General features: G+C 51.7%; 6 protein-coding genes across 6 annotated transcripts; 3 read left to right on the forward strand and 3 right to left on the reverse strand.

Moving 5' to 3' along the window:
* Positions 1-260: 260 nt before the first annotated feature.
* Positions 261-1119, reverse strand: ASPBRDRAFT_48176 (uncharacterized protein). Its single transcript, XM_067626032.1, has one exon. It carries the CDS (start codon positions 785-787, stop codon positions 509-511), a length of 279 nt encoding a protein of 92 aa, XP_067474396.1. The 5' UTR covers positions 788-1119; the 3' UTR covers positions 261-508.
* A 508-nt stretch (positions 1120-1627) lies between these two features.
* Positions 1628-2201, forward strand: ASPBRDRAFT_349540 (uncharacterized protein). Its single transcript, XM_067623293.1, has one exon. The coding sequence runs from the start codon at positions 1859-1861 to the stop codon at positions 2045-2047; it is 189 nt and encodes a 62-aa protein (XP_067474397.1). The 5' UTR covers positions 1628-1858; the 3' UTR covers positions 2048-2201.
* Positions 2202-5328: 3127 nt separating this feature from the next.
* ASPBRDRAFT_48178 (uncharacterized protein) lies at positions 5329-5543 on the reverse strand. The gene has a single exon (XM_067626033.1). It carries the CDS (start codon positions 5500-5502, stop codon positions 5335-5337), a length of 168 nt encoding a protein of 55 aa, XP_067474398.1. The 5' UTR covers positions 5503-5543; the 3' UTR covers positions 5329-5334.
* A 1715-nt stretch (positions 5544-7258) lies between these two features.
* On the forward strand, positions 7259-10872 carry amdX (putative C2H2 transcription factor (AmdX); the record flags this gene model as incomplete). The annotated part of the gene is made up of 2 exons (XM_067618809.1): positions 7259-7352; positions 7412-10872. 2 exons carry the CDS (start codon positions 7259-7261, stop codon positions 10870-10872), a joined length of 3555 nt encoding a protein of 1184 aa, XP_067474399.1.
* A 1138-nt stretch (positions 10873-12010) lies between these two features.
* On the reverse strand, positions 12011-15042 carry ASPBRDRAFT_162124 (uncharacterized protein). The gene is made up of 2 exons (XM_067619499.1): positions 14821-15042; positions 12011-14753 (listed from the first exon to the last, which is right to left on the reverse strand). Exons 1-2 carry the CDS (start codon positions 14983-14985, stop codon positions 12204-12206), a joined length of 2715 nt encoding a protein of 904 aa, XP_067474400.1. The 5' UTR covers positions 14986-15042; the 3' UTR covers positions 12011-12203.
* A 407-nt stretch (positions 15043-15449) lies between these two features.
* On the forward strand, positions 15450-22072 carry mvp1 (sorting nexin Mvp1; the record flags this gene model as incomplete). The annotated part of the gene is made up of 8 exons (XM_067618778.1): positions 15450-15507; positions 15613-18341; positions 18402-19077; positions 19494-20120; positions 20180-20929; positions 20986-21128; positions 21195-21785; positions 21887-22072. The coding sequence occupies 8 exons, from the start codon at positions 15450-15452 to the stop codon at positions 22070-22072; spliced, it is 5760 nt and encodes a 1919-aa protein (XP_067474401.1).
* Positions 22073-23900: the final 1828 nt, after the last annotated feature.

A 23900-nucleotide genomic window follows, 5' to 3' on the forward strand; every position in this document is an offset into this window, starting at 1 on the left:
GGGCCTCCCGTGCCAATTGCAGTTGTGGAGGATGCCCACCAGCACAGGTGTAACACCACATCGTGAGGGACTGCAATTACTGGCTGGCGGTGCAGTGAGTGGAGACCACCACTGGTGGGGTGGGATAAGAAAGGACAACTGCAGTGACAGCGGGCCTATCATCATCCCCGTCCTTAATTTCCTCGGCCATTGGGGGCTGGTCGGAGCTACGAAGGAATGGCGTGCTACTACTTCAGTCGCCCGTAATTAGGGAGTTATATCCGGCCATCTGATAGCAAATCAACCCTAGACGCGTTCCGTGCTCCCATGTAAACCGCTGTTTAGCACCCGAATCAAGGTCCCATTGTATCCCAATGTCGACCAGGGCTACTGGAATATCCCTCATTGCACAGCGTAGGCGGAATGTAGCTTAGCATCCCTGAAGCACCCGGGAAGAAAACACGCAGGAGATCCCGATGAGTACAGGCTGGGTACCTCGACTCGGTGCTTACTGCTTCCACTTCCAGCCTTATCCTGTAAGTATTATTACTTTTGTGACGAGTCCCACGGCCCGTGCAGAAGTTATCTCGCGCCCATGATGCCATCTTGCATATCCGCTCAAGCAAAGACCACCAAGACGCCTGTATCCCACGATCGCCATGCACGCCCGTCGGAGATTTTTCTTCTCAGGCGGCGTGTTACTCGTGTCGCGCAGGATCGACAATGCGATTGTTCTATGCTTCGTATGGATGGATAGCCGTCCGTACAGGAGGGCTGATGACGCTGCAGTGCACCCAGACCGGATCATAGTGGTCCGTGACACCCGTTACTGGATCCCTGTCGGTATCCTGTTGCCAAGCTTGCTGGGATGACTAGGTTGATGCTTCATGCGCCTATCATCTGTGCAACACATTCCTCTGGATGCGTCTCAGATCGTCGGCAGCTTCGCAGATGTACACGCTCGCGTCGGGCGGCTCTAGGTATCCGCTTCGCAGTTGGCGTCCATATAGCACTGCGTTCGTTGCATCTTGCGGAAAAAAAAATAAGGGAGTCTTCCGGTTCTTGTTTCCCTGGGAACTCACAGGGGCTGGGGAATCTCAGAGACTCAAAAAAGTAATATAGTAACACGATCGCACCCGCCCCTAATCCACAAGGCCCTCGGCCCAGCCGTCGCCAGTTGAGCGCTAAGGAGGCACTGGTAGGAGATCTTCCGCAACGGGACCCCAGACTGGTTAGGTTCCGGATCACTCGGTTTTTTGACAGGTGTACTAACGTGTCGTTCCTCGGTAGCCCTTGATGGCGGATCGAAGGTTGCGGCAACGCCAACAAGCTGATTGGCATCTCCGCAAATGGTGCCTGTATATAAGGGGATGCTAGCGTCCTGCCGACTACCCTTTGCCTCAGGCTTCAGCAGTAGTCGCTGGGCCTGGTGGTGACGATGCGTATGTGTAGATCCAGGGTATTTCTTACCTGCTCGATCAGTACCAATAATACCATTGGCGCACCACATGACACCGCACTAAAATGTGCTTAGGCTGCCGATGGCCTCAGGTGTCGATTGTCGAGGGTCTGTGGTCCGCCAGGAAGAGGGGACCGTGCGATGAAGGAACTGAGCTCGGAAGGGTGTAAGAACCGCTGGCGAGCTCAGCTCACTCCTACGTGTCCCGCTATCCATGGGTGAGATTAATTATGCTTCGCACGAGTCATACTGCTCGTTTTAAGATGGTTGTGCAACACTGCTGGACAATGTCCAGTTCTCAAGCCGTGGTCCTAGGATCCCAGGGATTTCCTACCGTCTTCAGTGGCAATACTCCGTGATATTATTGCATATGCCACCATCGACGTATCGCAGAGGGATCATGGACCCCGTGCTAGATCCATGCATGGAAGCTGTCCTCAAGCATCTTCACTGCCAGCAAGCATCGCTCGACTTACGGTCTGCAAGCCCATGGACGTCATAACGTGGGATGTCCAACATGCTCGACCAATCGGTCATTGCAGCACTAACGTCGGCAGCAGAGGAGGGCGGCTAGTCCTGGCTAAATGGGGTCCTCGTGCATCTCCATAGGTTACCATGCAAACACCACCACTTACCGAGCAAGGAATCATGGTTCCATACGGGCTTCGATGTATGTTAGTAACCTGGTAAGTACATGGGATAGTTATTTCTTTTCTGTGGTTGCTGTTGGTGTACGTAGATAGCACTTTACGGAGATATTACAAGCTGAAGCAGCTTTGTATGTCGCTCAGAGTAGGGTAATCGTCAGTAGCTCGCGCTGTTCAAGTCATAATGGGAATATATTAGTCCAAGGCTCACGAAGTGTAGCTGCTCCATACTTCAGATACCAATCTTCATACTGCCAGTCCTGTTCTAAATCAATTTCCATTGCGACGGCACAGCGGTCGTGCGACCAACAACCGCCCGTTAAAGTTGACAGTCAGCAGGTCCGCGACAATCCGCAGTCCCCCATGCACATCCTGGATAAGACTGGACAGTCGCTTGTGCATAATGCGTGGACACTTTAATTACTGTTGTGTTTGGGCCTGCCTCGGAACGGCGACGATACCCCATGCTCAGACCATTTAGCTTGAAAGTCAAACTCGCGTGCGCCAGTGACCTCCTCGGAATTAGAGACGAGATTGGCCAATGCGACCAAAGTGGGCACGATACTTTGAGGGATTACTCGTGTTGGTTGGCTGTCCGTTCCCGGAAATCGAGAGCGAACGCGCTGTTCCTAGGGAACCGACCCCAGTGCTTCAGGGGACGCAAGTCCTTTGGGGAAAACTGACCAAGATGATCAGCCATGGCCGGCGCTCAGATCCAATCAACGGGCGGTGGAATGTCGGAAGCTACTAGTGCAACCGATGGGCTCCGGATTATTTCGCCCATGGCCTTTTGCCAAGTCTTCATCGTCGTCCGCTTGACAGGGAAACGTACTCCACTAGGCAACGATCAACTTTACAGATGGGGGCGTTACGGAAGGTGAGGTGAGATGAAACCGAACAAAAAAAAGAAGTCGACGATTAATTAACCTTAGCAGCCGGGACCAAAATTGGACACCGCCCGATGGAAGCGAGGATGGATGAACCTAGGTAGTTGGATGCCTAGGCGCATCTGTGTTCCATCGTGGATGATGGATGGCTGGGTAGGTAGCCGCCATATTTTCTTGACATCGGGGAATTGGTACGAATTGGTACGGTCCCAGCGACTTTGACTTCCCAACACTTTGTTAATACGATGAGGTATCTGCCTGGTACCATACAATTGCAGCGTCTACTCCGTACTGCTGCTGCCGCTGCTGCTGCTGCTTCTTCTCGCCCGGGGCAGGACACTCCAGGTAGGGAAATGACCTCAGGGGTCCCACCCACAGCAACGGATCGAACGGATACGATTGGCAAAATACCCGCGGGATCCAGGGAAATCCCCCACACGAACCTTGAACTCTCTCATTCGTCCTCCCCCACAAAATGGCGCAGGCTCAGTTTTCCATGCTGCGGTCCGGTCGTGAGACTAAGTGCAGGAGATAACTAGGCATTAGGCAGACTAAGATGCTCCAGCTCGCAACCGGAACCTTCCTTTTCCTACTCTCCCCCCAAGTCCCAACGTCCTCCCTGCGAAATTGGCACCAGCTGCCGATTAATTACGATCAGTCCCATTGTTTCCCTCCACTACCCTGATTGGGGGGTTTTTGAAGCGGCGCCAGCCGCCACCACATATGTAAGCAGGGCCAGGCAGCCCACCGACTCGGGCGTAGCCGTCGAAGGTTTAATGTTTACTTAGCTTTTCCCCAACCAGACTGACCCGTCGACGTGGTTACTTCTTCCCTCTTTGTTCCTACCCCATACGGATGCGCTGACTGGGATCTCGTTCCCATCGTGGCTCCTGCTAAAGCCGGAGGCAATAGTGGCCGATCCGGGCAGTCACGAGGTCTGGGGTTGGATTCCACCCTGAACTCTGGCTCCTGCCGAGAGAATGACCCAAGAGGCTAAGACGGGCCAAATAAACGGCCTGGCGACCGAACCGGGTATGGTTCTCTTACCATATCTTACCCTTTCACCAGCCCCAATGTTACATGTTGCGCCGTATCAATCATTACCCCAGGTCACACACCAACATCAAGGACCGGCGACAATCGGCCTGCAGCCCGTGAGCCTGCCTGATCGGGTTAGCCTGCATACTAGTCCGGTAGCCTGAAGCGCCCTTGACTTTCAGTAGTGACACACCCACTCACCGGTAATCTAATCTGCTATACATTTGCCGATGATAAGTGACAGTGGCCTATTTGAAAATGAAAAAGCCGTAAGTAATGCGAGATAATCATGTCATTTAGAAAATACTTGGCTAGCAAACGCATTGTGGAGTCCATACTATCTGCCTGCGTTCTGGAAGAGTTACGGATGCCTTAAGACTCTGAAGAGTAGGCGATGTTCTAGAAATACTTGATTCATTGCTTTACCTCTCTCTCGATACGTGACAGACCCGAATGAACCTAACTAGGAATACAACCCCCTCTGAGATTGTAGCCCAGATAGGTGCGAGATTCTGGCATGCAGCATGAGACTTGTGATTATGCCGTAATTTGGATTACCCTTGATCAATTACAACTAACACTGCAGTAATTTGGCCCTAGTCTTCAAGGGCTGCTTCTGTGCTCATCCTGTAAACACCGGTGCCTTTCTAGAGGTCCCAAGCGACAAATGCAGCAGCTCCAGTTTGGATGGATTTGAAACCCTTCCATCCAGCTACAGCGAGCATTGGAGCTCCCATACCAGTGATTTTCTTTCAGATCAAACAGAGTAAGCACGACTACACCAACAAGAAGAGTACGGTCTCCAACAAGCAGCAAAACAAATGCATCTGAACACAACTTATGCAGGCCCAAGTGCCAGATCAGCACTTAGTGTGTCCTCATAGAATGTCAACTGGGTTGAAATAACCACCTGGGCATTGACTGCTAGTAAGTCGTATCCATGTCTCATTTGTAGTAGTTGCACTTCAAGACAACGAAACGAAATTGATCATCTTGAGGAAACCGGCCATGCACGACTAGTCTTTCCTCAAGTCCTTTCTTTCCCCTGCCATATTCATGTTATTGCCTCGTACTCGGCCGTGTTCCCAACCGAAGGGACTATCGTTGACATTCTAGACGACGGCGTGTCTCGTAATAAGGATCATTCCACCGGACACCGGACGGGCTCAAATGGCCAGGTCGCGGTCTACGTAGGTAGCTTTCTGTCTGTCGCTCTCTAATTAGCTAGCAAGCTAGTTAGCTACTGAGTTAGTTCCCTTACTAGCTATCAACCCACTAGCAAGGGAAGTTAACTCGAGAATCGATACCACCTACCCAGGGAGTTTTAAGTGATCGGAGAGGCAATGCGTGACGTGCGAATACCGCGGAGACACAATATTACAATACGCGCGGCCGGGATGTGACCGTATTGTGGGCTGGGGGACAGCATCCACTTTCCCCCGTGACTGGGTTGTGGGGCCCGCTCGTTGGCTCTGGCCCTGTCATGGCCCATGCTTTCCCTCCCAAAGCACGCCGGACCAGAGCCACCCGGCCCACTCCGTTCCCCGTCATGACCCATTATTGGATGAAGGGTTGTGACTAAAGCTGGATGCTGTTTCGTGGGTTTGTCCCGCACACATTCGCCGGGGTAAGTTAGTTAAGTTCATAGGTCAAACCTCTCACTGCTCGAGCTGGTAAAACGTAAGGTGCGAAATAGGAATAAAAAAAAAAGTGAATTGGGAAAAGAGAAGAGAAATACAAACTAAAAAATCAAAATGAAAAAACGACCTGTTCGGCCTTGGTAGCTAACGTAGTAACTAGGTTGTAGTCCGGCCGTCTTTAGTTGAGAGGCTAGGCTGGTCTGTTCGTAAACGGGAGAGCGATCCCAATACTCAGGAAATAATTTGGAGTAATAAATCGAAACGAAGTGACATATCTGGCAATTGGAGATTACTGACTAGCTAACTAGTCGTTGGTTTAGTAGGGTGAAAGGACCGGACCTGCTTACGACATACCATCTACCTGCCACTAGATAACCCGGACAGCTTCTCGGAGCATGTAAAGGTCAGTGAAAAAGAAAGAACGAGAGAAAGAAAGACAGAAGAAAACAACTGCGAGCGATCCTGCTAGTTGTTTAGTCCTGGCGCTCCCCGTGCAACAGCAGACTACTAGGGCGTTTCCTTGCTGCAGCAGAGCCACTAACTGCTGCGGTTCCTGCTCGTACTGACACCCCTCGGAGAGTACAGCCTTACACCACCCAATCCACTCCCATTCCCATCAGTCATCCTTCTTCCTCTCACCTTTCATCCCTCTTAATTATCTTTTTACCCACCACCACTACAACTACTATTCTTCCTTTTACCTCTCTCATTAACCCCCCTCCCTTCATCCCGATCCCCATCCAAAAGTGTACCTTCTTCTCTTTCTTGCCAGCTGCCTTTCGGACAACATACCGCCCTCTGGTCTGCTTATCAGCAATTGATTGAGCGGCTCGCTCCAACAACACCCGCCCATAACTCCAGTCGGCTATCTCCGGCTTATCCACCGACTCACACCACCTTCGCGGCGCATGTCCGCGCAACTGACTTCCATCCTATCCTATACCACAACCCTCGTCTAAGGAATCCAGGATCAATGGTTTCTGGTATTCGTGGGTGATTTAATCCATCCTCACGAGTCTTTCCGTGCACAGAGCTTGGTGAGTAGCCACCCGTGGGTTTCCCCTGGAGCCTGGAAACTCAACCCCTGCTGATTACAGTGGCTAATCCCGAGATCGATTGCCTCCCCCCCAGGAACGGAGCCACTTCGCCACCCACACCCACTTGGCCTAATTCCTTTGTAACGGTGATCCTGTTAATCATCTAGAACAATTATCAAGTTATCGCCGCCCACAATTTCCATTTCCTCCACGACCTGAAAACCACCCCCCGAATAACGGCCGTCTTCTTGTCTTCTCCCCGGCTGCTATCCTCACCTGGTGAGCTTCCCGTGGCATTGCTGCATTCTATTCGCTGCATCTTTTGTCCGGACAACGAACCAAGCTAACTCTGATCTCATTGAATCAGAATGCTGTCAATGTCGCATCTCTTTCGCAATCTTCATCGGTAGCCTTCCTTTCGTCACGCACACTGTCCTTCCTCTATTGGCGGTGCTTTGTCGTCTTTCATCTACCTTATAAACAAACCCGTGCCTCGTGCTATTCCAAACCCCGCCCCCGCAACCAGTGCTGTCCGTAACTGGTTCCCGCAAAACAAAAGAACGCTCTTAGGATGTTATTAGATACAATGGTCGGCCAGGATCCGGCCACGAGCCCCAAAGTAGAGGACCTTGCTAGTATCAGCGAGGTTCCGGTCGATGTGCCTGGTGAGCTTATGTTCTTCGAGGCGTATGCTTATCTATCTTTTGAATCCTAACGAGAGCAGCTGCCCCCACAGAGGACTTGAAGAAGGAGACCAACGGCCAACCTGATTCAAAGAATACTGTGCCTCCCCCTAAGACTGACAAGCCCCGGCCTCATGGCTGTACGACCTGTGGCCGATCTTTCGCTCGGCTGGAACACCTCAAGCGCCATGAGCGCTCGCATACCAAGGAAAAGCCTTTTGAATGCCCCGAGTGCGCGCGCTGTTTCGCTCGTCGGGATCTCCTCCTCAGGCATCAGCAGAAATTGCATATGACCACGACCCCTTCATCACGCCCCAGAAATGGCCGAAGGGAGAGCACGGGAGGTGCATCCACTGGAGCGAATCGGGTTCGCAAGAACTCAATTGCGAGCAACTCCAGTAACATGCGTCCCAGGGCCAATACCATCAGTCACATTGATGGGACCTCCTTGGGAATGGTGAACTCCTCCAATCCTCCACCAGCGCCAGCTGCCCACTCGGGTCATACTTATCACGCAAGTATTAGCTCCGCGTCGGTGGGTTCAAACCTGGATTTTCGAGGCTACTCCTCAGGTCACCATCCGTCCATGAATGGCTTGACAAAGCTAGAAATAGAAACATCGGGCTTGCCGATGGATCTTTCGGGTGGCCTTCGCACTGCTCCTGTTTACGGTAGCTTTGACATCAATGTCCCAGACATGTTCATGGGCCATGGCAGTACCATCAACCCAGCGCAGCTGCACTTTGGAGGTTCCCCCCAGACCTACGGAAATGACTCGCCGTCATCCCCATATGCTCATGGTGCGCATCATATGCCGCCTGCGGATGGGATGATGGAAGACGATTTCAGCTTCGATTGGATGAACACCTTTGACCCTGCTATGCCGATGGGTAAAAGCGCCGATTCTGCCATTGATGAATCGTCCCCTTCCGCAATGAGCACAGGCAGTCAGAGCGGAATCAGCGAAGCCATGATGGATGGCTCACATCGCTATTCTATCTCTTCAAACAGCTGGCACAATCCCTTCCCCCCACATTCGGCAGCCTCCGGCCAGTTTCCCCTCGAATACACCTCATCCAGCTTCAACGATTTAAGCATTCCGCCGGAAACCGTTTCGCCCAAGTCATTGATGGCTCAGAATCCCTTTGCGGAAACATATGCAACTCCTCCATCCATGACTTCCGTTGGCCAGCCCTTAATGGGTGGACATTCGCAGAGTATGTTTTCATCCTCTATGGCAACAAACGGAGAATCTCCTAATCCTTTCAACCTCCCTTTCGCGAATAGTGCCCTACGAACTCACCATGTCCCAAGTTCCACGGATACCTTTACAGACTCCACCCGACAGGCTCTACTAGCAAGCATGGCGCGCCCTACCAGTCTCAATCACCGCAAGTATTCCCAGCCCGCCAGCGGCATGATTCCCTGCCGCGATCTGTTCTCCCGTTCCTCCTCGTTCACCGGCTCCGGTCAATTACCTAGCACCTCGGACATGCAACGCTACATCTCAGCTTACATCACTTATTTCCATCCACATATGCCTTTCCTTCATATCCCGACCCTTGACTTTCAGGCGCCTGAGTATACCAACAATCTGCGGACTCCCAGCGGCCATCTCAATCTCAGCTCTACCGGCATCACCGGGGGTGGTGGCTCCTTGATTCTCTCCATGGCGGCAATCGGTGCCCTCTACGAATTCGATACTGCAGCCTCCAAGGAGTTGTTTGAAGCTGCCAAGAAAATGATTCAACTCTACCTCGAGGAGCGACGTAAGGCAGACATGTCGACCACAGTCGGGCGCCATAGCAGCGCTCGTGAAAGCTCGGTGCATAATACGCCGCTCTGGTTGGTTCAAGCGATGCTCCTCAACGTCATCTATGGCCACACCTGCGGTGACAAGACGTCTGCTGATATTGCGAGTACGCATTGCGCCGCGTTAGTCAGCCTTGCCCGGGCGGCTGAGTTGAATCGCCATTTAGATGCCAAGGACCTCTCTCAGGATTACCTCACTACCGGACTTGCTAGCCGCGTTGGTACGGATTCCGTCAGTTGGGGTCAGCCACCAGCGGGGCAACCTAAAGAGAGGAAAGACTGGTTGGAATGGAAGATAGTGGAAGAGCGAAAGCGGACTCTCTACGCAATCTTTGCTCTTTCATGCTTCCTTGTGTCAGCTTATAATCATGCACCCGCTCTTACTAATTCCGAAATCCGCCTCGATCTGCCCTGCGAAGAAGATCTCTGGGCCGCGGAGTCCCCACAGGCGTGGAAAAAGCTAGGTGGACAGTCATCGCCAAGGAAAGGGCTGTCCTTCTCTGCCGCATTAACTACGCTTCTCACCGCCAGTCAACGAGAACAGCAACAGGCCTCAACACAGGCTAAAGCATCTGGGAACGATGTTTCTGAAGAATGTCCCAGTAGCGAACTGAAGCCTAGTACTTTCGGCTGCTTGGTCTTGATATATGCTCTTCACAATTACATCTGGGAGACTCGTCAGCGGCACATAGGCCGGCAATGGACAGCACGGGAGAACGAGGCCATGCAAGCACACATCGAGCCCGCATTGCGAGCCTGGCAATCCGCTTGGGCCAGCAATCCCGTGCATAGCTTGGAACGTCCCAATCCTTTCGGCGCAGGGCCCCTCTCTGCTGACAGTATCCCACTGCTAGACCTCGCATATGTGAGGTTATTTGTCAATCTAGGCAGGTGCAAAGAAGCATTCTGGCAGCGTGATTGGAATGCCATGTCAGACGAGCTTGCGCGTGGCACAGGGGTGGATCAGCCCATGGACGATATACCATCTGATGTGCTGGATCCATCGATCACCGAAGCCTCAAACCAGATCAATCACCGGCGCGATTCCGTGGCAGATCTGGGTGTAGGTGATCTGGCTATTTCCAGTACTCCCACCCAGGATCATTCGCTGCAGACTCTTATGGGCGTGTACCGGCCTGGCCAAACCAAACGGGAAAAGCATCTGCGCAAGGCTGCGTTCTATGCGGCTGACTCAATCTCGATGTCCGATCAATTGGGAAATACCTTTGCTGAATTCACCTGCCGAGAACTGCCCATCCAGTGTGCTATGTGTACCTTCGACTGCGCTCAGGTGCTGGCGGAATGGATCACTACTGTTCAAGAACGCGTTGGTCCGTACCTAGGCGTCCTTGGCCAGGACGATGTCGACCTCATGCAAGCCACCAGCCTTCTCTTACTCGAGGAAGAGGATTGTAAACTCTTGGGAAAGATCAAAGAGATCCTTTCGAGCGTTGAAAATAAGATGCAGAAAGAAGTTCAGAGTGGCGTCACAATGTCAGCCCTGAGCGTCCTACAACGTCTCCCTAGTGTTGTCGAAGGGGGCTATGGCAGCAAGATTCTGCTTGCCACTGCAAGTCTCCTTGACCGGGCCGCTGTGTGGCCAGTGACTAAGCTTATGGCTCGATCACTAGAAGCCCAAGCTATGCGGCTGAAAGAGCGTGCTCAGAGTTCGACCTTGGGGCCCAATTAGCTCTACGAGAGTGATTCTGACATCATGATGCTTGCCTTTCATTCTCTCCTGGCAAATCTTGCGTGCCCCTCCAAGACTAGCTACGCTACTATGGACTGGCACTACTGGCTACCTCAGATCCACTTTTATATCCCAGGCCTAGGTTACGCGTTTCATTACTCAAGCTCCTGACTGATTCGCATTTTATGTGCAGCAGCAGGATGGAGAGTGATTACAAGAGCAAGTGAGATCCTACTAAAAATCTTTCGAGTGCGAGCACCACGCACAGCTATGGCAGATCACCCAGGCGACAAATCCCTTTGGTGAATTCTTGCTAGAGTATACTTCTAATGTCATTTCATGACTGGTCGACGCCAGCAACGCATGTGTTCGGATGAGCCTGACATCCTATTGACGGTGCCCTTTTTTCCCACTATAACCCTTCATGGATCATGCAAGTGCGATTATATGTTTTATTATTGGGTGTTCCTTTCTTCTGACGCTGGGTTTTATGTGCCACTATCAAGAGCCGTTCTATGTATTTTTTCTTTCATTCGATATGTCATATCTGGGAAAGGCGGGACCTTGACAACGACCAGGAGGTTTAGTTGCTTGTGAACCTAACGACTGGGACATGGATCTCCACGATACCCAAAACCATTTCTGATGACTTTTAAGCATGACGTTCCGATATTGAGACGATACGTGCCATATGTTGGAGTTGGAGTCTTTGATTTGTCATTTGTGCATATATTATATATAAAGCGTGTACATATTCAGACCATGTGAAATTGAGACCGATTGAGACTGGCATACTTACTGGTTCTTATTCTTATTAGCATTGAATTAGTAGTTCTGTCCGTTTCACATGTACCATTACTGAATACTAGTAGTACTACAGCATAAAAGTATCACTCGGTTTCATTCCCCATACTTTGAAACTACAAAAGTATTCATTCAACAAGGTTAGCACTCGTAGCGGCGTATATCAGAGGGGCATATACTTCGAGGCTATCATGAAAACACACATCAAATGTCTTAGTTCTCGATACATTTGAAACCCAGTCAAATGTATATAACTAATAGAGGGCCTGAAGGCCTATTCGCCACCTAAAACGGAACCGACTTATACTAGAAAGCCCAGTATCTCAGATAGCTGGTAGCATTAACACGGAGACAATAGCAATAATCCATCACCTAAGAAACCCTCTCTTTCAATAGTAGTAATGAAACAAATGAGAAGATAGTAAGTAGTATGAATAAATATAGTGAAGTGTAAAATGATCCGTTTCTACTTTTATACCATACACCATGTCGTACCATTGGACCAAAACAAAAAAGAAATACTGAATCTATACAATAAGTCTCTCGAACGAGTACTTGCCCGCCGCTTTCCGCCGCAAATAACCAATCTCTCTGCTACTTCTCGTCTTCACCTCACCAGTCGACAACTTGACCTTGGTCTTGCTGACATCATTGGCACCCGCCTTCAGCGACAACGGCAGCAGCTTGCCGCTGGCGTCACCCTCAAGTCCGTCATCGTCCTCCGTGGCACCGAAGACCATCAGGTCTGCGCCGTTGAGCTTCTCGTAGCGCACCATAGCGGAGGAGGCCGGGGCGTCGCTGCCGGAGTCGACGGCTACGGTGGTGGTGGCGGAGCGGATGGCGCTGTTGGCGTAGCGCAGGTATTCGTAAAGGATGCCCTTGAGGTAGGTGGCCTCTTCGATGCCGGCGAGGGCAGCGGAGATCTCCGATTTTAGGTCGGCGATCAGTTCCTGGTCGCGGGCTGTGGAGTCATCGACACCCGAGGCGGCGGAGATCCAGCCGGAGGGGCCGATGGCATCGACGGAGGCGTTGAGGAGGTCAACGATGGTGGAGAGGGAGATGGGGGGAATGGTTTGCTCGGCGGGGACGGGAATGGGAGGGGATTCGGTGAACCGGGAGGTGTAACCTCCTGTTGCGAGGGAGAGGCGGAGATGGTGCACCATGGAGATGATCTCGGTGCGGGACAGGGCGGAGCGGATGGATGTGGTGATGGCGGGGAGAGGGTGGCGGTGGATCTTTTCGAGGGTGGTGTTGAGGGCGAGGAAGATGTTTGCGAGGCTGGCTTCGGCGGTGTGGGAGAGGGCCTGGGTGGAGGCTTGTTCTTGTTGGTCTTCGCCGTTGGTGAGCGCCTTTGGTGCTTCCTCGTCCAAAGTGACGGAGCGGGAACGAGCGGTGTTGATGAGGAGCTTGAGGATGTAAGCTAGCTCGTCGGTAGAGAAGAGGACGCGACCTTGGAGGACGTCGATGAGGCGCTGGAGGGATGGGTCCGAGTCGGTCAGGGCTTGAACGAAAGACCCAGTGGGGAGAGAAGGAAGGATACGGGGTTTGAAGGATCGACGGAGAGCGATCTCGACGTTGTTCGGGGACAAGTGACCGGTTTGGATGAGCCACTGGCAAGTTTGCTGGGGCCACAGGTTAATGGACAAGCGGAAGGAAGATGAGGCTGACAGTTGGTCCTGGGTCGAGGCATCATCTTTCAGTTGGAATATCAGAGACAGAAGATGGGCTGTTGTTTCCGGATTGACATAGTCGTCTGGTGAAGGGAAGCCATTAGCACCGAAGTAAGCCAGTACAGCACGGTCGAAACCATCGGCATCCTTGGCCTCGGAGCGCTGGTGGAGGTCAGCAATCAGCTTGTTCCAGCGCTCGACTTGTTCAGGCGATGAGAGACCCAGAACTGCGGCATCCTCAGTCCGATGCTTCTTAGCAGATCCAATACCGCGGCCGATAGCGTCAATTAGCAAGCCATCCCTGGACCGTTTAAGGGAGGGGTTGGCAGCGTTGTGCGACGGGCTCAGATCGAAAGCGAGCAGAGTGTTGTCCTTGGTAGCAATGGCAACTCCCAACTTGGCGTAGTAACTGACAAACGTTGTACGCGCCTTCACGCCGGAGGCACTGGCTGGGATGTCACCGACAGCAATGCTGCGTTGCACGGATTTGTATTGCGTGTCGTAGACTGCGATCATGGACTTGCCGGCACCGATCACGGACTGAGGCGAGATACGCATAAGGGAAGAGAATTCTTCGTCCTCGAGTATGAACTTGGAGGTCACAGTGGGAGTGTACTGAGAAAGATCGAAGTTGATGTATCCCTGTCCGAACGAAATGTTCAGCCCAGCTGATCCAGCATGGAAGTACCACTGCGAGCCACGGGTCTCAATCGTCTCAGGCCCATCAATGTCAGGCAGGTTGAATGTGATCAGGTGGCGCATCTTCTGGCTTTCGTCGTGGCCCTGAGAGGACGCATTGGCTGGGACGGAGAACATCTGGACTTTCACGTCGCTCAATTTCGTGTGCTGAGAGCCAATTGGTTGCGAAACAAGCAATAGCACCGAGGGTTCATCGACACCGGTCTCTGTAAGGTTTCCGAAGGCCAAGGCGGCCAGATCTTGTCTGCGTTTGAACAAGGATTTCTGCGCATCTTCGAATTCGACGAGGAAACATGAGCGGATCTCATGGGTTGCGCTGATTTTCGTGACCTCGCTGTGCCGTAAGCTCCAATGCTGGGTCTGCAGGTCCGAAGACAGGCGACGGACCCGACCGTCCTGGTGAACAGCCAGCACATCAAAAGATTCTTCCTCTTCTTCGTCCTTTGACTCTTTAGGGACAATGCCAACGAAAACCGCAGGACTCTCCGAATCGGTCACTGAATAAGACGAGGAGCCGATGGATGGCGCGCTAGAACCGTTCCCGCCATTCTCCTCCCCAAAAGACTTGATCTGCTGTTTCACGGCGACGTAGGTCTGTCTCCTGACAAGAGACTTATTCGAGATCTTTCTGCGCACCGAGCAGGGCTGGCAGGAGAACGCGGATTGAGGTGGAACGGCATAGGAGGTCACCAATTTAGGTGTTTGGATCTAAAGAGAATCGGGGGGTCAGCCTCTGATGTCCTGCCGGCTCAGGGTCGATGAGCACCATGCATACATTATAGATGTTCACGGCCTCTCCATCCACCGCAACGACCACTTCATGTCTCTTGCGCTTTTTCGAGTCGGCCAAGCTATGCACTTCACCCAAGTGGGTTTTACCGGTAGACGCATGCAACGGGCGCGGCAAATGCGCCAGCACCGACGGCGATTGCAGATCCATAATTGCAAGGACCGGACTGAAAGATTGCGAATAAAGCGCGACCGTTGTCGCCGAACAGCTGGGGCACCTTGCACTTCCTGAAGAATTTCATTCTGTATGGCTTCCCGAAAAATTTCCGGGCTTACGTTATGCCGATTTCCGGAGGCGGTGTGTCCCAATGGGGCTAGGTGCCACATGACTGCGGGTCTTGTATGGATTGGGTATGGTGTGAAATGACGTCCAAGGCGGGCATTATTGGCTCCATCTGTGGCTGCGCGGAAACACGCGCTGCTTCGCGTCGATTTCGTTCCTTGATTGCTTATCGTCGCTGCAGCTGTGAAGCTGATTCCAAACAATATTTTAACCGCTCCTTGACATTCTTACCCCAGTTCATGTCTCTATCACAGCTTTTACCTACTTAGATATTCTTCGGACGATGAGCACTGGCTCATCCTATGGATGCATCGTGGTGAGCCAGATTTAGTATGGCTATGGGACAGGGAGAGCAGCGTGCCATCCATCCGTTCTTTCGAAGAGGTTATTGTCTCCTTTGGCTTCCTCATGTCCATTGATGCTTATGTCTTACAGAACTTGGGGTATCTACGGCCCCAATTGGTCAAACACCCGTTAGCAACCACTCTTACGAAGGCCCGGAAATCGTGCACAAACAACCGCCCAGCAACCATGTCCCTCCCTTGTCCTCCTGCCCCGAGCCGTCCGCTACGCCTGTCGCAACACTAGATCATGACCCGAATGCCAGCCGGAGGAAGAGACGGAAAACCGACAAGGAGAAATCGAATCCAACAGTGTCGGGTCAGGAGACTGTGGTGAATTATGTCATCTCCAAAGATGCGCGATCTGGTCACGATAAAGCTACCACCCCGGGTGGAAGCGAAAGCGCAAATGCGTTTGAAGATGACCTGGGGCCTCCGGAGTCCAAAGCTGGCACTGAGCCCGCTACCCCTTCGGAGGGCCTGGACGCGACTAACCAAGGAGCTGAACACCAGGGACCGGCAGCCGGGACTACGCACGAAACGGTAACAGAAAGAAGGTCACCGCGACAGAAAATGATCAAGCTTAATCCGAACGGAAAACTGTTGCCTTCTCCTGTGGCGGATAAATTCGAAGATAAGCCTAAGAAGACGAGGACCAGCAAGCGTAGCAAGGTGGATATTCAACAGCCTGTCGGCCCCGAAAGCAAAATGGTGATCATCAGATACGGCATAGAAGGCAATGCAAGGGAACGGGTGGGAAAACTTATCGATAATATACTTGCTGGTCAGAAGAAGCATGGCGCTTTTAACAAGGCCAACCACCCTGTCGCCCCCGACTCCTCTAAAAACGCACAGCAGCCACAGAGACCTACTCATCCTTTCTTTCTGAAGAAGCCCACGCGCAAGCAAGACACCATAGACTCGCAGTGCCGAGAACCTAAACCCGTCAATTCGGAGCCCTCCGCAGGAACAGGACCGACAGCACACTCCCTTCCTGACCAAGATACAGCCTCAACAGCCGTTCCTTCCACCACCTTCACATCATTTAAGCATCGGCGCTCTAGATTTCCAGAACCTATACAGCCAATCTGGCCACCGCGCGACCTGGTCCATGTCCGAGGCATAGAATACAACACCCCAAATACCGCCACTTCCTTCCCCGTGATGCGGGATTTGAAGAAGGCGAAGATGGCTGCTATCAGTATCCATGACAACGAAAGCGTGCTTGCACACCAAATACGGAAATATTCGTCAGATTCTCCGCAAAGTTTAAGGATTCCTTCAAGACATGTCGCTAGCGGGAAGGTCATACAAACAGCCGTGACCAGACAACTATCAGCGTCTTCTCACGACAAGAAAACACTCATGGGAGCTTGTCACCCAGCCCTGAAGAAGCTCCATGCCTCGCTTCCCTGCTCCATGACTCCATTCGATCAAGGCGCATTCGAAACGTTGAATTGGGCTCAGAAGTATGCTCCTCAATCGGCTGACCAAGTTCTCCAAACCAGCAAGGAGGCATATATGCTACGGGACTGGCTGAAATATCTCATGGTTACTGCAGTCGACACCGGTAAAACCTCCAAGGGCGATGAAAAATTGAAGAAAACTGTGGAGGAGAAGAAACGGAAGAGGCGCAAAAAGGAGAACCTAGACGGCTTCATTGTCTCAAGCGAGGACGAGGCGTACGCATTGGACCCCGTTAATGAATCGGATGATGAACTAGCGGGCGATGTCACCACCAAGAGAACACTGGTCCGGTCCAATGACTTGGCTCTGGGTTCGAAGTCGGGGGCCGATCGAGCTCGCGTTTCTAACGCAATTCTTCTCAGCGGTCCTCCGGGATGTGGCAAAACGGCGTCTGTGTACGCGGTGGCAAAGGAGCTTGGTTTTGAAGTTTTCGAAATCAATCCGGGTAATCGCCGTAGTGCCAGGGATATCGTGGAGCGCGTGGGTGACATGACGCGAAATCATCTGGTCCATAATGCGAAGACTGGCGAAGTGTCTGTCGCAGATGCACCGGATGAAGCGCCAGTCGATCAGAAGCAAAACAAACTGATGGGCTTCTTCAAGTCTAGCGCTGCTAACGATTCAGTGAGAAGTCCCAAGGTTGACGCAAGCAGCGCCACTCAAGTGAACGATGTTAAGCGCCCTCGGAACCAGAAGCAATCACTCATATTGTTGGAGGAAGCCGATATTCTTTTCGAAGAGGACAAGCAGTTCTGGTCAGGAGTCATCACACTAATCAACCAGTCGAAACGTCCAATCATCATCACATGCAACGATGAGAATCTCATCCCTCTTCAAGATATAGGGTTTCATGCTATCCTTCGCTATCGAGCTCCTCCACTGGACCTCGCCGTCGACTACACCCTTCTTCTGGCTGCGAATGAGGGCCACATGCTCAAGCGCAACGCTGTTGAGGACCTATATGCAAGCAACGGCAAAGATCTTCGACGTACCATGACAGAAATCGGGTTTTGGTGTCAAATGGCAGTTGGGAGCGAAAAATCTGGTCTTGATTGGATCATTGATCGATGGCCACGGGGTTCGGATCTCGACCAGAATGGCGATCCGCTCCGGGTGCTGAGTTTGAACACTTACGAGCCACACATGGGCTGGTTTAGCCGCGATATGTTGATGTGCAACGGCATAGACGCTGATATAGAAACCCAGCACGAGGCCTTCAATTGGTGGCAGCTCAGTACACAAGAGTCGGAGAGTTTAGCAGATGCCAAGTCTCAACCTTCCAAATCGCCATTGGATCCGGTTTCGGCTCAAACGAACGCTGAGCGGCTTGATCAGCTACGGCAGGCGTCCGAGTTGACTGATATGCAGAGCGACCTCGATATTCTTGGCTCCTCTTGCTCGACTGAAGCAAAACTGGTAAGCCATGGCGTGACAGTCATCCCAATCATGTGTGCCAGATGTTTACCCTTTCTCTAGGATGTTGTGGATACCTCGGCCCCTTCCATGCCTGAGAAACAGCGTTCGAACTACGCTGAAGGCTACACATTACTCGACACCTCTCTCGTGCCTGACTACTCGCAGATGCAGACTGCCCTTGCTTGTACTTTCGAAGTCCTACTGGGGAGAGCCTTTCGAGATGTTAATGGACAGGACGAGACAGCTCGAGCCGCCCAGGTGCTTGAGAACGTTGCTAAGCCCGAATCTGCGAATACGTCCGAAGCAGGTCTTCTACTATCCGCATTCGCGCCCATTATGCGGGCTGACCATGTGTTCCCTGCACCCACGGGACGCTTGGCCCCCTCATTCGAGAACGGCCTAGCGCCTATTGCTGAAGATCTAGGCCCGTACATCCGGGGGATCATGTCCTATGACATGCGTCTCGCACAATATCGACACTGGCTGACCGGAGCACTTTCTGAGGACCAGAGCGGTACGAAACGCGGGCGACAGACCAGGGCTAGCCGAGCGGCGCTGGAAGGGGGGAGCAAGGCTCACACGCGGAAGGAAAGATGGTTCGCATCGGATGCGAACCCATCATTGATCCTTGCCACTGGCAAGCAAGAATGGCAAGATATTTTGGTGCAAAAGGGACATTTTGCGGTGCCATCCAGTGGGGAAAGCATGCCGGAATGCCATGAGCAAGCATCGGAGAGTTCTAGTGAAGGGGGCATCTAGCGAGATGGACGCGACTGCATTCTCTAAGCGCACGTATATAGATATATAGATTACCGGATGGGATGCTACATACGCCATCGGAATAGAATAATCTGCGAGACGTGTTGTTGTTTGACCATTAACAAGCAGTAACTGTGAACCATGGTTGTGGAGAGGGTCCTTGACTTGCCAGCCACACTAGCGCCTCCCGCCGGTGGAGCGCCAACGTTCCCCCCAAAGCGACACTCTCGCTCACTTGCACGCGTTGCTGTCTTATCATCACCCTCCCCGAGGAAAAGCAGGCCCTTTTCCCTCGCTGGTACAGGATTGTTCATCGCTACCATTCCAATCGGCTGCTTACTACCATCTATTTCTATCTGATCTGCTGTCTTTGAACCCCCCGTGGCCGTAGAGGTGTCTGTCGTGGTGGGCGTCCCTTTGCGCAGCACTTATCACTTCACTGCTCCTCTCCGACCGAGCTCCGCTTCTCGTCACTGCCTATCAACAGTCGCATCCATCGTCCCCCAGCCACCACCGTCTCCATGTCTCTCTTTGGCACCTCACCGGAGGACTCTCCACTGGCTAATTCGGTCCAGAGGTCTAAGGCCTCCCTTTTCGCCGACGAGCCGCCCTATGGCAGCAATGTTGGCAATGCGAGCTCCTCCCTGTTCGCCGATGACGACAGCTCCGGGTCGCCCTGGATGAGTAATACCAACAAGAGAACGTCCAAAGAAGAGATTGTGAAGACCCTGCTGCCGGATTCCGATGTCCCCGAGAGCTATATCGATGCATATGATCTAGTCCTTAGTGCGGGGGACCGCGTTGGAGCCGGTGTCGGGTTGACGTCCGTTCGGGAAATACTGTCGGGCAGTGGCCTGAGCGCCACCGATCAAGCGAAGATACTCAACCTTGTTATCTCGGGCGATATTGACAGCTCCAATGGTCTTGGCCGGGGAGAGTTCAGTGTCCTGCTAGCGCTCGTGGGTCTTGCGCAGGAAGGCGAGGACCTTACGTTTGATGCAGTAGACGATCGACGCAAGAGTGAGTTGGCGCTGAAACTTGTCTACTTTAATTAAGCCACTAACGGGCGCGGCGTGCAGAGCTCCCAGTGCCGAAAAGCTCTTACCTCGACGCATTGCGCGCCAAACAAGAATCGGCTACGCCTGTCCAGTCACAAGACCGTCCCACTACGCCCCCTCCTTCCTCTGCCCCCTTACGAGAACCGAGCTCGACACAGTCGCGACGATCTGCCCGAGAGTCGATGGGCAGCTTAGAGGCGGATCCGTGGGGTAGTCCCCAGCTGCACCGTGGTCATAATCATGCTCAGACCGAGTCTGAGCACGCCGTGTTGAATGGATTTGGGAGCGTGCGATCGGGATTTAACGCCTGGTCGAGTAGGGCCAGTGACGGGGATCATACACACGGAGCGTCTGATAACAGCCGTGCCAATGGCCATACCGATGCTGCACCTAACAACGCGGGATTTGGGTGGGCGGAGAGCGCGGGGAATACATCTGAGGGCACTGGTGGCGGACTGGGAGGGCCTGTCCGAGCGGGACTTGGAGGCTTTGGCTCCTCTGGAAGTGATCAGGGCGAGCCTAATCCCCGTCGGCGGTCGTTGGGGATGGGCCGGGTCAGCAGCCCCCGTCTAGAGGAAGTCATAACGATAACGCTCCTCCCGGAGAAGGAGGGCATGTTCATGTTTCAACACCGCAATTACGAGGTAAAATCGGCGCGTAGGCAGAGCACGGTCGTGCGGCGGTATAGCGATTTTGTGTGGCTCCTCGACTGCCTCCACAAACGATACCCATTCCGGCAGCTGCCTTTGCTTCCACCCAAGAGACTTTCAGGTACGTTTGAACAAAAGCTTGTTACAAGCTCTCCAAGATTACTTACCTAGTAAAAGTCAATGGCACTCACCTTGCAGCGGATTCCAACTCCTTCCTTGAGAAGCGTCGCAGAGGACTCGTCCGATTCACCAATGCCCTCGTTCGTCACCCGGTTCTTAGCCAGGAGCAGCTAGTGATCATGTTCCTCACCGTCCCTACGGTATGTCTTATTGTGGTTTCTCGTTCTAGATAGTCTTGAGGTGGGTGGGAAGCTAACGTTGGGTAGGAACTTTCGGTGTGGCGTAAGCAAGCCACAATATCGGTCCAGGATGAATTCACAGGCCGAACACTGCCTCCGGATCTAGAGGACTCGTTGCCGTCGGACCTGACGGACATGTTCGATACGGTTCGTAGTGGCGTCAAGAGGTCTGCGGAGGTATACATCAATCTCTGCACCTTACTCGAGCGTTTAGCCAAGCGCAATGAAGGGCTTGCCGCGGATCATCTGCGATTTTCTCTCGCACTTCAGTCGCTTACGGAGATGACACGGGAAACGTATGCCTTTGATACTAACGACGTGCCGTTGCTCAACGAAGGCATCAAGGCCACCGCGAGGCACCTTTCAGCCAGTCAGAGCTTGCTGGAAGATGAAGCACGGGCCTGGGAGGAAGGGATGCTGGAAGACCTTAAGCGCCAGCGGGACTGCCTGGTCAGCGTGCGCGAGATGTTTGACCGGCGAGACCGTTATGCGCGCAACAACATCCCCCAGTTAGAAAAGCGGATTGAAACCAGTGAGAGGAAACTGCAAGATCTACGGGCGCGGACTCAGCCGGTAAAGCCAGGGGAGATTGAGAAGGTAGAGGAATCAATTGTCAAGGTAAGAACTCGGCTTCCAATTTGGGCGAGGCTATTGTGTGAGAAGGAAAAGGCTGACCTTGCATGTCACTGCTATAGGACAAGGAATCGATTGTGCAGCAGCACGCACGTGGGGTGTTTATCAAGGAATGCATCCGGAACGAACTTATGTATTTCCAACAAAGCCAGTATCACATCAGCCGGCTTCATCAGGACTGGAGCCAGGAGCGAGTGAAATACTCGGAACTGCAGGCTGACAATTGGCGGTCACTCAGTGATCAAGTGGAAGGAATGCCACTGGGTGATTAGACTTCGGCAGGCTCCAGTCTGTCCCTCGTGTCGCTGTTGGCGCGTATGTCTCGATAAATGTGTGTGTGACTTGTCAATGTGAGAATTACCGGTGGTGGTCTTTGGCTCAGAATATTGTCACTTTTATTTGCTTCTCACTCGCATAATGTCTCGCTTATTTTCCCCCCTGTTCCGCGGTGTTTGCTACGACGCTGTTCCATCTACGCTGCTGTGTTGTTTAGCCTGAAATCTGTTGTTTCTTTCTTTTACCCGTCATGTGTGTTGTGTTGTGTTGTGTTTGTTGTGCTCCCCAGCGACTCCTGTTCTCTCCGTGCTCGGCTGCAGATTGCAGGGATGATCTTTTGACACATGGTTGGGTTGCTTTTTGGGACTGACCTGCAGGAGAGAAACACTTGCATGCAGAACCATTTCAAATTAGGCATTCATCGTGGGTCCGTCTGTCTGTGTGCCTCGTGCTGGTTTCCTCCTTTCCCCCAGTTGACTGAGTTTGAGGTGACTGGTGGGTTGTCACGTAGAATTATCCCATGAGTAGCAGTAGAGCCAGCTTACTGCTGACTGACGCTATATAGTATTTTAGTTACTCGTGTTGAACAAATATGCATATAGTATTGAGATCATATTCGACAACAATTGGAACAAGACTATTTCAACCCATCCCACGAATCCTCATTAATCAAATCAGCTTACTACTAGTAATTAATTAGTAGTTCAAAAATGTAAGAATGAGTCACCAATTAAACCCCAAAACTAACTATTACCAGCATCGCGCGCTAGCCGGGATAAAGTCAAAATGAAGCATCTCATCATCATCACTCCTGGCACTAGTATACAATCGACTACAGGCTAAGAATAAATCGCTACAGGTAGTTGCAGCCAGGAACTACTACATACATACATACATAAATACATATTCACATACGTACCAAAGAAGGCGTCAGTCCCTGTTCACGTGCAGTGCGACACACATAAACACATAATGCAAGCAGGAGGTCTAGAGCAGCGTTATGGTTAACTAACTACTGCCCACAAAATAACCGGTTATTTAGTTGCAGATGCACTATTAGTAGTACTTACTAGTAATAAGTGATATTAAATTGTTAGTTATCAATTAGTTGTCTTCGGCTGTTGCAATAACTAGTATCACTGATTCGAGATTCATTTCGATTCGATCCTGCAGATGCAGTAGATAGATAAATAGATAGATAGATGGTATTCATCACCTACTTCAGGCCAACGATACCTCTGCATTAGTTCTCCTGTTTTTCTTTTCTTTTCTTTTTCTTTTTTCTTTTGATTTAACCCCCACGAGGGGGTGGGTGGTATCCACGAGTATGCCATGTAAGAAACAAGCATTTGAGGGAAAGGTGACTGACTGACTCTGATACTGCTATTACAAAGAATAATGAGTAATCGATGGTGTTGTGTTACCTGCCGGTGGTCAATATTGAACCAGTAGTAGTAGTTACTAACTAACTGCTATTGGGGAGACTATTAGTAAAGAGGGTATGCTAAGATTACATTAGTGGTGATATTTACTTTTTCTTTCCGTTGTACTCGATACTATGTAGTAGTTCTCACTTACTCTGGATACTAGTAAGTTATAAATTGCCAGATTTGTATTCTTGGGTTGTACTTTTAAGTACACTATCAGTACTACTACTCAGTGTGAGAGATTTCTGCATATAGTCTAGGCATTCGCAATATGACGGTTTCGAAGTAAGCAGGTAAATCAAATGTAAATAAACAAGCTCGTTATATAGTATTAGTTCTCATTCAAGATACCAATTCCTCTTAGAGACTACGTACTATTACTACTCGCGCAATGGCA

The sequence above is a fragment of the Aspergillus brasiliensis genome (genome assembly GCF_001889945.1).
Source record: "Aspergillus brasiliensis CBS 101740 unplaced genomic scaffold ASPBRscaffold_17, whole genome shotgun sequence".
NCBI lineage: Eukaryota > Fungi > Ascomycota > Eurotiomycetes > Eurotiales > Aspergillaceae > Aspergillus > Aspergillus brasiliensis.

Excerpts from the sequence above, each read along its gene's own strand:
- ASPBRDRAFT_48176 (XM_067626032.1), bottom strand. The coding sequence starts at position 787 with ATGATCCGGTCTGGGTGCACTGCAGCGTCATCAGCCCTCCTGTACGGA.
- ASPBRDRAFT_349540 (XM_067623293.1), top strand. The coding sequence starts at position 1,859 with ATGCATGGAAGCTGTCCTCAAGCATCTTCACTGCCAGCAAGCATCGCT.
- ASPBRDRAFT_48178 (XM_067626033.1), bottom strand. The coding sequence starts at position 5,502 with ATGGGCCATGACAGGGCCAGAGCCAACGAGCGGGCCCCACAACCCAGT.
- ASPBRDRAFT_162124 (XM_067619499.1), bottom strand. The coding sequence starts at position 14,985 with ATGGATCTGCAATCGCCGTCGGTGCTGGCGCATTTGCCGCGCCCGTTG. Across the intron at positions 14,754-14,820 it reads AGGCCGTGAACATCTATAAT|ATCCAAACACCTAAATTGGT; the intron begins GTATGCATGGTG and ends GATTCTCTTTAG.